The 16,686-nt window shown below is 56.3% G+C and overlaps 1 protein-coding gene across 7 annotated transcripts in view; it reads right to left on the bottom strand.

Moving 5' to 3' along the window:
- Nucleotides 1-16,686, bottom strand: part of TBL1X (transducin beta like 1 X-linked) — a 230,332-nt gene that overhangs the window by 17,086 nt on the left and 196,560 nt on the right. For 6 of the 7 annotated variants that reach the window (XM_058713565.1, XM_058713560.1, XM_058713563.1 and 3 more), the window contains 6 exons: nt 8,117-8,262; nt 4,818-5,079; nt 2,615-2,747; nt 2,099-2,240; nt 1,312-1,375; nt 1,100-1,197 (listed from right to left, as the gene is read on the bottom strand). In XM_058713565.1, the coding sequence (XP_058569548.1) occupies nt 1,100-1,197; nt 1,312-1,375; nt 2,099-2,240; nt 2,615-2,747; nt 4,818-5,079; nt 8,117-8,262 (845 nt within the window). The remainder of the gene's footprint in view (nt 1-1,099; nt 1,198-1,311; nt 1,376-2,098; nt 2,241-2,614; nt 2,748-4,817; nt 5,080-8,116; nt 8,263-16,686) is intronic. The other variant, XM_058713559.1, reaches the window with a different exon arrangement.

Genomic DNA, 16,686 nt, shown 5'->3' with positions numbered 1-16,686 from the left:
AGTCATGATCTCATGGTTCATGGGTTTGAGCCCCGCGTCGGGCTCTGTGCTGACAGCTCAGAGCCTGGAACCTGCTTCGGATTCTGTGTCTCCCTCTCTCTCTGCCCCTCTCCTGCTTGTGGTCTGTCTCTCAAAAATAAAGAAATGTTAAAAAAAAAAAATGTTAAAAAAAAAAAAAAAGCAAGCAAGCAAGCAAGCCCGCCCTCTGGAAACCAAACCAAAGTAGAGTATTCACACCCAGTTGACAGGTGTACAAACACAAAGTGCCGTGAGGACATGCTTTTCTTCCCCTTCTGTTTCCATTTCTTGATAATATTTCCTCACAGCAAGGACTTCAAATTCCCGCCAAGTCTTAGGAATGACATGACCATCCAATCCCTGTTTTTTGGGGGTCAGGACTCCTGGCGGTTGGCGACTGAGGACACAAATCCAGGACGGGTTCAGACTCAGAGCCAGATGGCACCTACACCGCCTCATTCCTTGCCCACCCATGGCTTCTAGATGCACTTGGGTGCTCGTGGCCGCCCGGCCTTGACCCCATCACATCCACCGGCAGCCCCGTCCAGGGGCTCCGTGGCCGTCAGGGGCGTGCCCGCTCGAGCGCGGCTCCGCTCTACTGCCGTGCTCGGAGAGGCCCGCAGCCCTTCCACAGGAAGTAACGATGTATCGAATCAGGGAAACAGAAGCCTGGCCTCTCGAGAGAAGACAGTCCGTGTTTCCAAAATGGCCCAGTGGTGAAGGGTTTCCGTCCAGTGCGTCCCACACCCCTTTGCTTGTTCAAGCGTTGCATATTTAAATGCAATTTGGGGACTTCCTGTGTCACTGAATAATGCACCTCAAAAACAGGGGTGGAAGTTTGGCACAAAGGTCTGTGGAACGGTAGACTATATTGAGAGCATAGCATACGTATTATAAATGAACAGTAAGATCAAACCCACAAAAACAAAACCGAATAAACCTCTTCTGCTATCTTAAGAAGCAGAAATTCTCAGCATTAAAAAACCAAAAAACAAACAAACAAAACCCAGGATGTGATCCAGAGATTAGAAATAAATAAGCATCTGCAGATGAGACACACCTACGTCAAGCTAATACTCACTTTGTCTACACCAGCACTCAAAATGTAATTCCCCTTTTTGTTCCATTTCAAGGCAAAGATGGGGCCTTTGTGTTGCCCTAAGGTGCTGGCCAGGTTGCCTGTTACGTAGGGAAACAACAAACAGGTTGACTTCAAAGCCATGGTCGGCTCACTGGGTGATTCCACACTGGGGCACGCCTGCTCCCACCCCACACGAGGCAGGCCGGGCTCACCATCTTCCGTCCATATTCTCGCAAAACCATCATAGGAGCCTGTGGCCAACAGCGTCCCGTCGCTCTGCGGGCCAGAAAGAAACAGCACCACCAACAGCTCAGTGGGGGCAGCGTTGAAAACAGAAGACGGCCTGTCAGCTGATCCCAGGGCGAGGCCACTCTCCCAGCAGGAGCTGGCTCCCAGGGAAGGGACAGACCGACCCTGTGCGCCTCCTGGAGCCCACACTGCTCCGAACCCACAACGTGAGGCACCGTGAGGACAGGCGCAGGAACAGGGGAAATACTGCCACCGCTCACCCCGGTGGCACAGTTACGACCACCGTATGAGACGTGACGGTAGCGAGGCTTAAGGAAGCTTTGAAAACCGTGCCTGCACATACGGAAGCGAAAGAGTACAGAAGTCACGAAGGACTGCGGGCTTCCCACGTCCAAATGCACGTGACGCCTGCTGTCGAGACAGCGAGGGGACACGTCCCCTTCCCCGGGTCGCGCCTCACATCCCGCCAGCAGAACGGCCCCCCCCCCCCCACCCCCCCCGCCGCCGGAAAACCACTGGGCTCATCTTGCTTAATGATGGGAAGACGAGCCTCTGAACCCCCAGCCAGGGGTCTGCCCGACACAGCCTTGTGAGAAGCTCTCAGGAACAGAGAGCACCCGTACCACCAGCCCCCGGGCTGGGGGCGCTCGCCAACGGGACCGCCCACTCCCCTGTGTTTGGCAGGGGCGCCCCCCGCGGCGCTGGAGGGTCTCTGGGGGTTTAAGCGTCTGGGTGGCAGCAGGGGCTTACGTTCCAGTCCAGGGAGGTCACGTCTTTATTACTGGGGACGTCATGGCCCCCTTCTCGTATACAGTGCCTCAACACGAGCTGCGTGGAGCCCCCGTTGCTGTTTTCGTTAAGGTTCCATATCCTTGCCGTTGAGTCTCCGGATCTGCAGAATGAACACGCACATGCACTCAGCGTCCGGGTCCAGTGGAAACAAAGCCCATCAGACTTCCGGGCGGCCTACTCAGCTATCTCTGGCCCATGGCCTGTGTCTTCTTAATCACGCTCACGGGCCGTGTTTTCCTGCTCGCCATTTTTGCCGCTCTTCGTAATTTAACGTGTCTTTGCGCTGCTCTCCACCCCACTGAGAACACAGCGTGGAAGGAGGACTCCCTCACAACCCGGGGAAGAGAGCGGCACAGAGAGCCCCAGGCCGTGCTCCGCACACAGAAGAGGGCAGCACTTACTCCATGAGGCACAGTTCCGGAAAGCATCTCGGACCCCACGGGCCCCGCAGCACCCACCACCTGGCATCCTTACCCTGAAGCTAGGAGATCGCTGACGGGGTTCCAGGCACAAATGAACACCTCGGACTCGTGGCCCCGAAGGACTGTGGCTTTGTTGGGTGGAATCTCAACGTCCCCGTCTATTTCCATTGGTTTCGAATGATTATCTGTCACAAGAAATAGGAAAAGACATGTGGCTGACCAGTATAAAAGAAACGCATTCTTGGGGGCACTTGAGTCTTAGAAACACCTTCTTTTCGTGTACTTAGTTTTATCACCTCTGACGATCGTAACTGAATCCTGGCTTTTGTGTAATGTAGTAAATATATGGCATTTTCTTAGTTCAACACTCTCCAAATTTGATAGAGAAATACAAATTTATTTATTCTTCCTAATTAGGGCCAGGCTAATGTCTAACCACCACCACGACACTGGGGAACAATGACGACAGCCAGCTAGAGCCTGAAGGTTGCTCTTTTCCAGAAGGGGTGACACGTGTTATCTACGAGCACCTTTTGGAGGTAACACCTTTTTTTTTTTTTTAAAGTTCATTTATTTTGAGGGAGAAAGCAAGCACAAGTTGGGGGTAAGGGGGCAGAGACAAAGGAAAGAGTGAGAACTCTAAGCAGGCTCCGCACTATCAGCACGTAGCCCAACGCAGGGCTTGAACCCATGAACCGTGAGCTCGTGACCTGAGACGAAGTTGGACGCTTAACCGACGGAGCCATCCAGGCGCTCCTGAGTATCACGTCTTTGTCTGTGAAGCTCCTACCGGGAGACGCCACCATTGTTGCAGAATGCCCGCCACCCCGCACCCCTGCCTGCAAACACCCTTGTATTCGTGGGGGTCCGGTGCCGTTAGCGTCCTGAAGTCACCTTTGTATCGGAGTTCTCGAGCTGAGCAGAACCGCCATGCTTTCTAAGCGGACAGGCCTCCCTGGATGAGCCACGGGATCCAGGTTCTGAATGCCCAAGGAAGCCTGGTGACCGTGGACACTGGCCGTGCTAAATGCCACCTGGAAACCATCCCGGAGGGCGGCTGTTTTCCTCCCAAGCGGCAGGAGAGGAAAGACTCTTGAAGGTCAGCATAAAATACCGCCTCAGACACCACGGTCTGGTTTCAACCTGCGCTGCAGCAACATGACGCAAACTGCAGGTGGCAGCAGGCCTCACAGAATAAAGGGAACGCGGAAGGCGGAGGACAACGTGGCAGGGGGGAGGTGGCCGCGAGCTGTCAGGGATGCTCCCCGGAACGAGGAAGTCAACCCAGAGGCACCCTTGGATCGAAGGCTCCGTGTGTGTGTGTGTGTGTGTGTGTGTGTGTGTGGCCAGTGTGCTTTAAGAAGCGTGCGTGTCTGCACGCAGCGGTGCTCCATTACATTTTCTTAAGATTTAAAAGGAATTCTGTGGCGCCCGGGCGGTTTCGATCAGTTAAGCATCTCACTTCGGCTCAGGTTGCGATCTCAAAGCTCCTGAGTTCGAGCCCCGCGTCGGGGTCTGCGCTGACCGCTCAGAGCCTGGAGCCTGCTTCGGATTCTGCGTCTCCCTCTCTCTCTGCCCCTCCCCCACTTGTGCTCTGTCTCTCCCCCAAAAATAAATAAAATGTGAAAATAAATCAATAAATAAAGAAACATAAAAAAACGAAAATAAATAAAAGAAATCCGTGCAATTTACAAGTTGGGAAAATTTCTGTCTTGGCAGACGTACGGATTTCTTAAAGTTCACCAATGCCAAATTGCTTTCCTTGACAGAAGATTAAGAAACACACACACAAAGCACACTCCGAACTTAGACCCTGAAGCAGTCTTTGAGTCCATAAGCCGCAGATCAGAGCAGAGTCAGGTTCTCTGGATAGGACCTCGGGCTGATCTGTGAGCTGAACCCTTCCAGCGGATCTCGGCCGAACTCACTCAGCACGGGAGGCCGAATGACAGGACCCGTGGCCTCCACAAATGAAACCCTCTTATGTCGAACGGTAGTCACACAGTGCTTCTCGCTGCTGTACGAAAGGAGCTCTCAGAGGAGCCCAGTGCCCCAAAATCAGGGCTATGTGCGTCCAGACCGTCGCATCCAAGGACCTCCCGAAAACGGTGTGAAGCCCTCGCGGGCAAACAGCACGCGGACAGCACAGCGCCTAAGAACGCACGGCGGGCAGATTGCGAAGAGTCTAGCCGACTCACACAGACGGAGCAGAGAAACCGCCAGAAGCTCGCCCACCCCCAGAGCCCCGCACGTACTTATCGCGTGGGCTCCGTTCTCCTCCCCGTTCACCGTGGCCTCTCCGTTCTTTGGTGGATGTTGCTGAGCAACGGCTGTCGGGGCCGCCGTGGCCGTCGTGGCCGCCGCGGCTGCAGCCGCCGCGGCCGCGGCCGCTGCACTGGCCTGCTGCTGAGCGAGCTTCTCCCGGAAGGCCTGCTGCCGCGTCTGCACCACGTCGGGCATCACCGCGTCGATCAGGGACAGGGACTCTATGGGGCGGCCGTCGAACACCGTGCCATCCTGGGGAGAGAGCATGGGGACGGCTGTCGGTGCCCGGAGGGGAGCCAGTGGGGACTGGGCGTCCACAGCAACACCCATGGAGTCCGCAGTGGGCTGGGGACAGGTGGGCACAGTGGGGTGTAGGGGATGGCTGGGAGGAGCGGGTGGGCACAGTGGTGTGGGGGACGGCTGGGAGGGGCGGGTGGGCACAGTGGGGTGTGGGGGACGGCTGGGAGGGGTGGGTGGGCACAGTGGGGTGTGGGGGACGGCTGGGAGGGGCGGGTGGGCACAGTGGGGTGTGGGGGGGCACGGCCAGGAGGGTCAGGTGGGCACAGTGGTGTGTGGGAGGCGGCCAGGAGGGACAGGTAGGCACAGTGGGGTGTGGGGGGGGATGGCCGGGAGGGGCGGGTGGGCACAGTGGGGTGTGGGGGACGGCTGGGAGGGGCAGGTGGGCACAGTGGGATGTGGGGGACGGCTGGGAGGGGCGGGTGGGCACAGTGGGGTGTGGGGGGGCACGGCCAGGAGGGTCGGGTGGGCACAGTGGGGTGTGGGAGGCGGCCGGGAGGGACAGGTAGGCACAGTGGGGTGTGGGGGGGGATGGCCGGGAGGGGCGGGTGGGCACAGTGGGGTGTGGGGGGCGGCCAGGAGGGACATGTGGGCACAGTGGGGTGTGTGGGGGGGCACGGCCAGGAGGGTCGGGTGGGCACAGTGGGGTGTGGCGGGGTCAGCTGGGAGGGGAAGGGGGCACAGTGGGATGTTGCGGGGGGGGGGGGCGCACATCGAGATTCTGGGGTCATGACCGACTCCATATTGGGTAAACACCAGACTGAATTGGGGCATTAGTGCCATGTGAACCTTGCTATTTCACGACAAAAAGTGCTACGCTGGATGCAGGGGTTCCCAACGGGGAGCGACTGTTCCCTCTGAGGGGACATCTGGCAATGTCTGAAGACATCGTGGGCTGTCCCCACTAGACAGATGTAACTGGCATCTAGTGGGTGCAGGCCGGGGACGCTGCTCAACACGCTGGACCGTGTACAGGATGCCCCGGCACAGTCACCTGCCCCCACAAGGCGGCAGTGCTGAGGCTGACAAGCTGTGTGCAGGTGCTATGGCTGGTGGGCAGACCTGTGACCAACTACCCTTTTACACGGAAGAGGCAGCTCTTCAGAAACCCAAGGCCAATTTAGAGATACTAGCACAGTTCAGGATTCGATTCCTTGTGCACCCGTCTGTCCGAATTAACACCATGTGAACCTGCTGCCCTTTGAAATGACGTTTTGGGTTCAGGGTGTGGACTAAATCTAGCCGTGACATACGGACGACAGCACTGTTCAATTCCTACTCGTTTTAATTTAATTCCTTTTCTTCCCACAGCTTTTGATGCGCTGGCTTCTATTTGCAATGAAAAAGTTTCCACGCACACTTAAAAACACAGAAGAATGTTCTTTCCTTCCAAATCACTCCAGGAGCGCCTGGGTGGCTCGGTCGGTTAAGCGTCCGACTTCAGCTCAGGTCACGATCGCTTGGTCCGTGAGTTCACGCCCCGGGTCAGGCTCTGCGCTGACAGCTCAGAGCCTGGAGCTGCTTTAGACTGTTTGTCTCCCTCTGTCTCTGCTCCAAATATTAGTGATACAAAACTCAGTGCTTCTGGGTTGTGCCTGCTTCATGTACAAACACGTTTCTGTACGTTCCGACCTTGAATTACCTCAGAAATTAGGAAGGCCGGAAAGACGTGAGTTTCAGCTGGACAGGAGCTAAACGAAACGTGACACCAGCCGAGTTCTGGTCACGATATGAAACATATGTTTCGATATGTTCGATACAAACATATATTCAAAAACAAGCAAACGATACGAAACCCTACAAAACGTGTGAACAAGCAGCCGGTCACCTCGTCAACCACCTTCGCCCTTCGGTTCCCACCACAGCGTGCCCGCTGTTGGCCAACGGGTCAGCGTGCTTCCGTATCGCCTGCCTTCTTCACATATTCACACCTCAAGGGGACGACTACTCGGCCAAAAGTATCACGTGCCCAGAGTAATGAAAACACCTCCTAGTTTAAACTCTAAATGCACGTGGCCCCCCTATTTAATGACCGCAAGCCTAAGTCACCAATGAGACGACCTCTACGTTCTCCCGTACACACGTTGGAGCCGGCACTGCTGAGGAAGAGAAGCAGCCGTGAACCGTGAGGTCATGACCTGAGCCATCCAGGCACCCCAATTCAGGTCTTCTGCCTCTGGGGTCATGCGCCCCTATCCCCACAGTTCACTGTTATGCAGGAAAAGAGACTAGATGGGACCTCGCGGGGCTGGTGGAAAACCGCCTCGGGCATCCAATCTAAGACGACAGAGGAGGGGTGCCTGGGTGGCTCGGTCCATGAAGCATCCGACTGTAGCTCACGTCATGATCTCATAGTCCATGAGTTCAAGCCCCACATCCGGCTCTCTGCTGTCAGTGCAGAGTCTGTTTCGGATCCTCTATCTCCCTTTCTCGCTCTCTGTCCCTCCCCCACTCGTGCTGTCTCTCCCTCCTTCTCAAAAATAAATTAAAAAAAAAATGAGGCAAGAGGAGATGACCACTGCCGGCAGAATGCACACAGGACAGGCAGAAATTTGGGTGTTTTCAAAGATGGGGTTTTTGCAAAATGGTGGGGGAACGGAAATGACAGAATACAGGATAGATTACTTGTGTACTTTTTTTAGATCTCTTTTTCATTCTGTTGTTTCAAGTTTATCGGTTTATTTTGAGAAACAGTGAGCCCGAGCAGGGGAGGGGCAGAGAGAGAGAGAGAGAGGATCCCAAGCAGGCTCTGCACTGTCGGCGCAGAGCCCGAAGCGGGGCTCGAACTCACAAACCACGAGATCACGACCGGAGATGAAACCAAGAGTCGGATGCGTCACCCACTGAGTCGCTCAAGTGCCCCTCAAAGAGCTTTACAAAAGCTAGAGAGAAAGCTGAATCCGACAGGCTTGTGAGGACGAAGCCAGTTCAAAGCGAGAGACGGGACGGAGGCGATCCCGGCAGGATCCCGGGAGACGGGGAGGGCACCCACCTCGTTGATGCTGATCTCGGCCTCCACATACTGAAGTCCCTTCTGCAGGATGGAGATGAGGGCAGCTGGCGGCACTAGCGTCCCATTGATGTTGGACTGGCTGATGTGGCTCTCAATACCGAACGTGAACGCCGAGTGGGAAAAACCTGCCGCGACAGAGAGGGAAGCCGGGGTTTCGCGAGGCCCGAAGGCGGCACCACCACTGAGGTCGAACGTGCCTCGTTAGCGGGGCACACGTGGCCGTGGGACGCCCAGCTTCGGGTCTGGGGAGAAGCGGAGGGACGGGCAGGGCGGAAGGGATACAACAGGGTCAGATCTGCTTGCAGGGGACGGAGACACAGCTTGAGAGGTAGAGCCATTTCGGCGTTAAGAGCCAAACAGAGCCCAGCGTGCCCTGGCTAAACGTTGTGCCAGTGCACCTCTGGGCTTCCTCTCTGCCTTCCATCGGTCCCTCCGGAGCTCCCCGTCCCCGAGTGCCCCCCGACCCTGCTACAGTGCACACAGGGCACCTGTCTTCAGTCGGGCTCTGAGCGCTCAAGGCGGCTGGGGATAAAGGAACCACACAGGCAAACATCCGAAGAAAAGGAGGCTGTTCTGGACCTGCTGGGGTGGCTTGAGCTGTTTCATCTGACAACTGGTTGTTATTAGAGATGCCAGCTCCCCCGACCCTTCCCTCAACACTCGTCGGTCAGGGTGGTGGTTCCGGAACGCAGCAGACCACGCCGGTTCCAGGAGGGGCGGCAACAACGCAGGGCAGGGGGCAGAAGCACTCATGACCCACGTGGGGTCCTAGGGCGATGGGGAACCCGCAGTGGCCCTTCCTCAAGGACAGTAAGGGGGCATCTTACTGCCGGAGTCCGCGGCTGATGCAGCCCTTCTCCACGAGGAGGCAGCCCATTCTGCTGGGGGTACCGCATTCACCTTGCTCGGTGTGGGGAGGCCGGGGTGCCGGGGAGCTGGGAAGCCTTGTGGGGTGGAGGCTGTGTGATTAACAGGGACCCCTATGCTCGGCTCCCAGGCTGGGGGTGCGGTGGGGCCAAAGGCACTTGTGACTCTGAACTCTCTCACCATTTATACTGTGGGAAGAGAAGGGAGCAGTTCTGGGGTGAGGCGTCTACCTGCCGGCCGCCCTGCCCACCGTTCACACACGGCAATGCTGGAGTGTCCCCGGCGTCTGTGTGTCCCACAAGGCTGGACCCTTCGGACCTGTCTCAGAGTTACCCCCTTGGTGTGGCTTCTCCTGGGCTGGGCCAGCCCCCCCCACTGCTCGTGGGGGTCCTGCAAACCCTGCTCCCAGGGGGGTCTCCCCAGGCAGCACGACCCATCCCCGCTGGCTCGTCCTACATCCTACGTGTGGCCCTCCAGCACGGGACCCCTCGGGGTCCCTGCCGCCCTCCCTCCCGCGGCTACAACGCCACCTTCACCCGCCACACTGACGACGGTGGCAGGGAGCAGGCCCGGCCTCCGTCGGATTCCACACGGCAGGCCCTGTGCCTCGCGCGGGAAGGACCCAAACAGCCGAGGCAATAACCACAGTGCTCAGCAGATGGGAATGTTCCTCCGTGAAAGGAGGCTTCCTGTGTGTGCGGCCTCCTCTCCTTTCTCTACTCTCCACTCCTCCTCAACCCAGACCTGTCGCTCCCCAGTGCCTGATTATAAAGAATATATAAAAACGTGGACTTTATTTCACAGAGTCGTATGGTAGCCGCTGTTGGTTTTACAATCCGCTGCACAGAGGCTGTGAACTGCCTCGCACGACTGTAAGCACCTAACTGAGGCCGCACGGGACGGCCCCTCCGAGGCCCTCCCCGCGGGCTGCCCCCCCCCCCCCCTCCCCGGCCTGCTCTTCTCCCTCCTATGTGTCCCCCACCCCTGTGGCCATAACGCAACCCCAACCCCTCCCCCACCCCACCCCTGTGGCCATAACGCAACCCCAACCCCTCCCCCACCCCACCCCTGTGGCCATAACACAACCCCCACCCCTCCCCCACCCCACCCCTGTGGCCATAACACAACCCCCACCCCTCCCCCACCGCACCCCTGTGGCCATAACACAACCCCCACCCTCCCCCACCCACCCCTGTGGCCATAACACAACCCCCACCCCTCCCCCACCCCACCCCTGTGGCCATAACACATCCCCCCCTCCCTCTGGTGGCCATAATACAACCCCCACCCCCTCCAGTGGCCATAACACAACCCCCACCCCCTCCGGTGGCCATAATACAACCCCCACCCCCTCCAGTGTTAACCAGTGACAATATCCTGAGTCTCAGCCCTGCTCTCTCGGCCCTGCTAGAAATCTTATCTCCAAGCTTTCATCTGTCAGGTTGCCAGCAGTGCAGATGGAAAACCCCAGGTGAGTGCATAGAGCAGGAGCAAGTAGGTTCCTGGCCTGACTCGCTCTTGCCTGGGGTCTTCACCATATACCCGGGGCCACAGTGATCTGTCCGTCTTACAAACTCCTGACTCTCCCTGCCTGGTGACCCCACTCACCCGGCTCCTGCCTTCTCCTCCATCTGCGGTCTCGACCAGCTAAGGGCACGGGACACTGGATTTCGAGGGCCATTTCTTATTCTCCTGGTTGGTATCTTTAAAGGGCCTTGTGCAAGGAATTGCACGAGCAATAAAAATGATAGGCAGGCCTTGTGTGGTGCGTCCTCTCCACCAGGCACCGCTCCAACAACTCGCCACGACTTCCCTTAAAGCCTCTTGGTAACGCTCTGCCTCGCTACCCCAAGTGCAACTTTCCCTTTTACAGGCCAGGTCTTGAGATCCCTCCAGGAACCCACAGGCCCCAGACACTTGGCTGGGGCTGAGATCCAAACCCGGGCAGTGGGAAACCACTCAGCTTCCTTGGTGACTCGACCTAAAAACATCTACTGATGCCGTAATCAGAGCACAGCACGGAGAGCAGACAAGGTTCCTAAGAAGAGGTCGATCTCAATGACTAAGGGGCAACAGCAGAAGAGAGGTCAAGCTTCTGGTGTGTGTCTTAGTTTCTACAGTCGGCAGCTGTAACAAAATCCCACAGACTGAGGGACTTACAAACAACAGACACTTATTCCTCACGCTTCTGGGGGGTGGGAAGTCCAAGATCAAGGTGCCAGACAGACCTGGTGTCTGGTGAGGGCTGTTTTCCGGTTCACAGACGGCCGTCTTTTCCGTGTCCTCACGTGGCAGAAGGGGTGCACTAGCTCTGGGTGGGGGCGGGGGTGGGGGGTGGGGGTCTCCTTTAAAAGGACACGAATCCCATGCGTGAGGATTCCGTCCTCACAACCTAACCACCTCCCAAAGGCCCCACCTGCTAACACAACTGACCGCGGGGGTCAGGATTTCAGCATAGGAATTCGGGAGGGGACGCGAAATGCAGAGTATTTCCTTCCTCTGTCCCTTCTTTCTTCTCTTCCCAACACCAGCCACAGAACTGCCACTTAAGGCACACAAAATCGCAGGTTCCAACCGCATTACTTCCTTTAACCAAACCTGGGCACTCTGTCCACTATCTCTACAGGGCAGCTGCTCAGTTGCTGTGGTTATTGCCTTACGCACGAGAAGAGTAAACATTGGAGAAATTAGGTAAGTGGTTCAAGGCTCACGCACACAATGAGCGACGCTGCAGTAAATGTCACCCCAGACTGCATGACTCCAGGATTCGCCGTTTCACCCGCCCCCCTCCGCCGCCCCCCGTGACACCCACAAGCACAGGAACCAGAATTCTCAGCTCCTCTGGGTGGATGCCACCTCCGTTCCCAGGCGGGACACGCTGGTGGTTCCCGGTGCCGCACGGGCAACGTGTGAAGGACGAGGTGCAAGCTCACGTCTAACTCAACGCCCGTCCTTGATGTCCTTCTGCATCCGGGGGCTTAAATGCTGCCACTGAGGTTTCGTTGCCCGAGTTTCTGATCTCTCTCCGTGATAATGCTTTGCAATGTATACTGCACTTCTAGAAGGTGCCGAGGACAATGTTCAGTGAAGACGTGTTGCAAGACAGGGATGAAGCAGTGAAGATTAACCCAAGCGGCGGGAATCTAAGACTGCAAAGAGTGTGGGCGAGGGATCGTGACAATGAACTTCCCCTGCTGAAGCAAAGTGACTGAGCAGATAAAGGTATACGGGAGTGCCATGACCTTGAACACGTGTCATTGAAACTTGTGTCCCCTACTAGAGGGCACAGGAAATCATGACTGGAAACCAGATATCTTCAGAACCACATGCGGTATTGTTCCACGTCACTGCTGACACGAGTCCGTCCTATTTGCTTAGATTTACATTAGCTGCCGGGACGCCTGGATGGCTCCCTCGGTAGAACATGCAACTCGTGATCTCAGGGTACTGAGTTCAAGCCCCACGTTGGGCATGGAGACTACTTAAAAATAAATAAATACATAAGTAAATAAATAAATAAATAAAATCACCGTAGCTTCATTTCTTTGGGCAAATCTATGCATGACCTCTCAATGTTTTTGGTTTCTTTTTGGTTTGGGGCTTTTTTTTTTTTTTCCTTTAATCCATCTGTTTTTAATACTTCCTTCTTGCAGGAGGGCCAGGTGGAGAAAATGTCAGCAACAGGCGGACCACTGGGTCTGCCCTCGATCCCCCATGAGTGGCTGGGCCAGGTCGCTTCATTTGGCTGGGCCTCGGTTTCCTGTTGTTCGGTATGGGGTTAGCAAGGACCTCAAGGAGCTGATGAGAGAAGCAGCTGTGACAGTGACACGGCCGACACACGGTTTTGAATCTAGAGAAGACCACGAACCCGCAGACGGGTTCTTTCTCCACCTCTCCTCATTTGTGCAGTGACGACACTGGACGAAGCAGTCACTCGCGCACTTTGCAGTCCCGACGCTCTTTCGTGGTGGAACAGAGAGATGTTCACAGACTACGCAAGCAAGGCCTGCCTGAGCACCTGGTCTCAGGCCACGGCGCCCACGGCGCCTGTGAGAGGCGCCATCTTGGAAGACTGGCGTCTCCAGACTGGATGCCTCTCCCCCAGTGGGGGGGGGGGGGGGGGGCCCACACTCTACCGTGCCAGCGCTGCTCTCTCCCCAACCGGGCTGCAAGGCTAATGAGCGCATTCACCTCCAGTCTGCCTGAGACGTAGGACTTCTGGGCTTTCTGCCTCTTCGGCTTTCCTGCAGCTTTTGACGTACGTCTTCTTCCGCCCAAGGGGACACGCATACCAACAAAGCAGTGATATCAATGACAGAGACGGAAACACTCAGGACTGGCTCAATGGCAGGTGTGGAAGTTGTTACAAACAACTTCTGAAGAACAGGAAACAGAGGCCCAGCCAAATGAAGGGGAATAGAGAGCTTGGTGGCACCTCGATGGAAGAGCTGCGTGAGGGCAAAGCATTAGTGCCCCCGCTGCCTAACCCTCAGCCGGCCTGGAGTCGTTACTGAAGCCAGCAGGCCTGCTGCCTAGGAAGAGGCATCCCCACTACCTCTCTCGACAGCAGGACTTCATCATTCCTTGTCGTGGGGACCGCTGTCCTGTGCCCCACAGGGCGTTGAGTAGCACCCCTGGGGTCCCCCCCACCGGATGCCAGTGGCGCCCCCCTCCCAGTCTTGACAGCCCACAGTGTCTCCAGGTACTGCCTGGTTGACCCTGCCATGCTTGAAAACCAGTGACCTGAGGAAGTAACCCTCAAGACACACTATCCGTGGTCCACTCCCATTTCCACTCGATTTCGAAACCCAACAGGTACAGACCTGCCGATGAAAATCAAGCCACCCTCTCTCTCTATGCGATGGGGTCACAGAATTCAGATAACACACAACGATGCGGACCAGCCATTGAGCTGAAAATATTTCCAAGGAGCAAAAAAGGGTGTGATCATGATAAACTGGGAAAGCTTTAAAATATGCACTACATTTTAGATGAAGCACGCGAGACCTTCAAGAGTAAAGTCCTTTCCATCTTCCTCGTGAGAGAGGGAAACAGCGTGAGCATGAATTGGTCTCGCCCAACTAGGCAATAAAACGAGATTTAAAACAAACAGAGCGCTCGTTTTCTGTTTCTTGCCCTCCCCACACCGCTAAACCATACCTCTCTCACAAATGGCTTCCCACACCACTTGAGTTAGCTGTACAGTGAACCATTCTGCCTGCTTAATATCGGCCTGACACATCAGCAAAGCCTGCTGGATTATCACTCGCCGGCCCTTAAAAATCCTGCTGATTTGGCAGGGAGACGCAGACACGGAACGCCAGGCAGATGTGGGGTTGGTTTTCCGTCTTTAGCTGAAACAGATACCAAGGGCCCCAATCTGAGGCATCTTTGAAAGCAGAGTCTTTATTAAATACTTAATGAGCCTGGAATACAGACATCCACCCAAAGCCCACGCACGGCATGTTTATTTCGAACTGTCTCGATCGAGGGAAGGCCAAGCCTGGCCCACTGCTTGTATCTGCAAATAAAGTTTTATCGGAATAAGGCTACGCCCACGAGTTGATACACTGTGTGTCACTGCTTGCGTGGGGCAACGGCACAGCCAGCCGAGTATCTGCAACGGACAGGCTGGCCCACGAGGCTGAACATAGTTACAACCTGCAGCTTTATGGGAAAAGGAAGCCAACTTGTGTGTGCGTGTGCGCACGTGCGGAAAAGGAAACGTCACGGCCTCCTAGATGTTTTTCATTCCTTCCTGCTGTGGACTCGATGTCTGTCTCCCCTCAATCCCTACGTTGAAACCCACTCCGTGAGGCAATGGTGTTAGGAGGCGGGGCCTCTGGGTGGCGATTAGGTGATGAGGGTGAAGTCTTCATGAAAGGGATTAGTGCCCTTCTATCAAAGAGGCCCCCAGAGCTCCTGTGCCCGCTTCCCGTCCGTGTGGGGTCCGTGTGGGATCCGGTCATCCCACGGAGACCATCCGCGAAGCAGGCGGCGGGCCCTCAGCAGACACCACACCTGCTGGTCCGCCGGTGTAGGACGTCCCGTCTACGAACTGTGAGAAAGCAGCCTCTGTGTAGAAGCCACTCGGTCCGCGGGATCCTGCGACCGCAGCCCAAAGGCACGGAGACCCGCTTCCACTGTGCCTGACGGCGTGGAGGAGGTCGACAGCAGCAGACGGGGCCTCCTTCTCGCTAGGCAGTGGCAGACAAAACTGTCACCCTAACGGCACCCATTCGCCACGGGGCCTCCGGCTTTCCTGCTCGAAGCAGCTAGAGCCCGCAGGCTGGGCAAGCCCCGCGCCTCAGCAGGCGCCTCGAAGCCCCTCAGACGGTGCTGCGGGGCCGGGGCCATGTCTCCGAGCTTCCCCTGGAAGGCACAGACAGGAAGCGGAGGGGGCGCCTGGGCCGGAAACACGTGCCTGCTCGGCTAGAGGATGACCCTGCTTATTCCGGTCTCTTGGTCCAGAATACTGGTTGGTGGGTCTCGAGTGAGGGCGATTCTGTCCCCCAGAGGAAGACCTTGGCAATGTCTGCAGATACGTTCGGTTGTCACAGGTGTGTGTGTGGGGCGGGGAGGGTACTGCTGGCATCTGGCAGGTAGAGACTAGGGACGCTCAGCATCACACAAGGCACAGGACGGCTCCCATGACACAGTGACGGGGGCCAAATTTCAACAGCCGGAGGTTGAGAAACCCTGCTCCCGAGTACCCCCTGTTCACCACTCCTGACACCTGCTTATTAGTCACCACGGCTGTGGCCAGGCGTCCTTGCTGCCCAGAGGCCTATCTCGTCCCCTCAGGAGGAAACGACTGCTGTCTCTCCTGAGATGCCGCGGCCCCTGCACGAAGCATTCTCTGCGTTCGTGCGTCTCCCAGCTACCAAGAAGACGCTTCCTGCCTCCAGGAAGCCCATCTGGATTCCCTCCATCACGCACAGAGCAGCCTCCTCGGGGACAGCCCCCCGCGGCTCACGACGGGTTTGTGTCAAGGAAGCTGAAGGAAAGCTAAAAGAAACCACTGGGGTGGATGTAGACGAAGGGTGGTAAGAAACTGAACAAAACGGAGTCCTTGCTATTTTCAGAGTGGAGCTCGACGGAGAAGGACAGGAATTAAGGGCGTAGGTACAACAGCAAAACAGAAGGAAAATGGGGTTTTTTTTTTTTTTTTTTAATTTTTCTTTTCAACGTTTTTTATTTATTTTTGGGACAGAGAGAGACAGAGCATGAACGGGGGAGGGGCAGACAGAGAGGGAGACACAGAATCGGAAACAGGCTCCAGGCTCCGAGCTGTCAGCACAGAGCCCGACGCGGGGCTCGAACTCACGGACCGCGAGATCGTGACCTGGCTGAAGTCGGACGCTTAACCGACTGCGCCACCCAGGCGCCCCGGAAAACGGGTTTTAAACAAAGATGACGGTGCCGTACGAGGGGCAGTTCAAACAACCACCAAAGAGCACTGCTGGGCATACACACACCTGAAGAGAAAAACTATGACGTTATTTGAGAACAAGAATAAAAGTGATGATATTCGGTGCTTATTATGTGGATTGGCCCTCTCCAAGAATTAGCTCAGAGAGCTGGCAGCAGCCTATGAGTTCGTCATATTGACTCCGTGTAAGCGATGGGGGAAACTGAGTCACAGAGCAGGTAAGCGATTCCGCCAAGGGCACACAGCCAGC

This window comes from Neofelis nebulosa, chromosome X (assembly GCF_028018385.1).
Source record: "Neofelis nebulosa isolate mNeoNeb1 chromosome X, mNeoNeb1.pri, whole genome shotgun sequence".
NCBI classification, from domain to species: Eukaryota; Metazoa; Chordata; class Mammalia; order Carnivora; family Felidae; genus Neofelis; species Neofelis nebulosa.
Note: the sequence above shows the minus strand (reverse complement) of the source record. Positions and strands in the feature narration are given on the sequence as shown.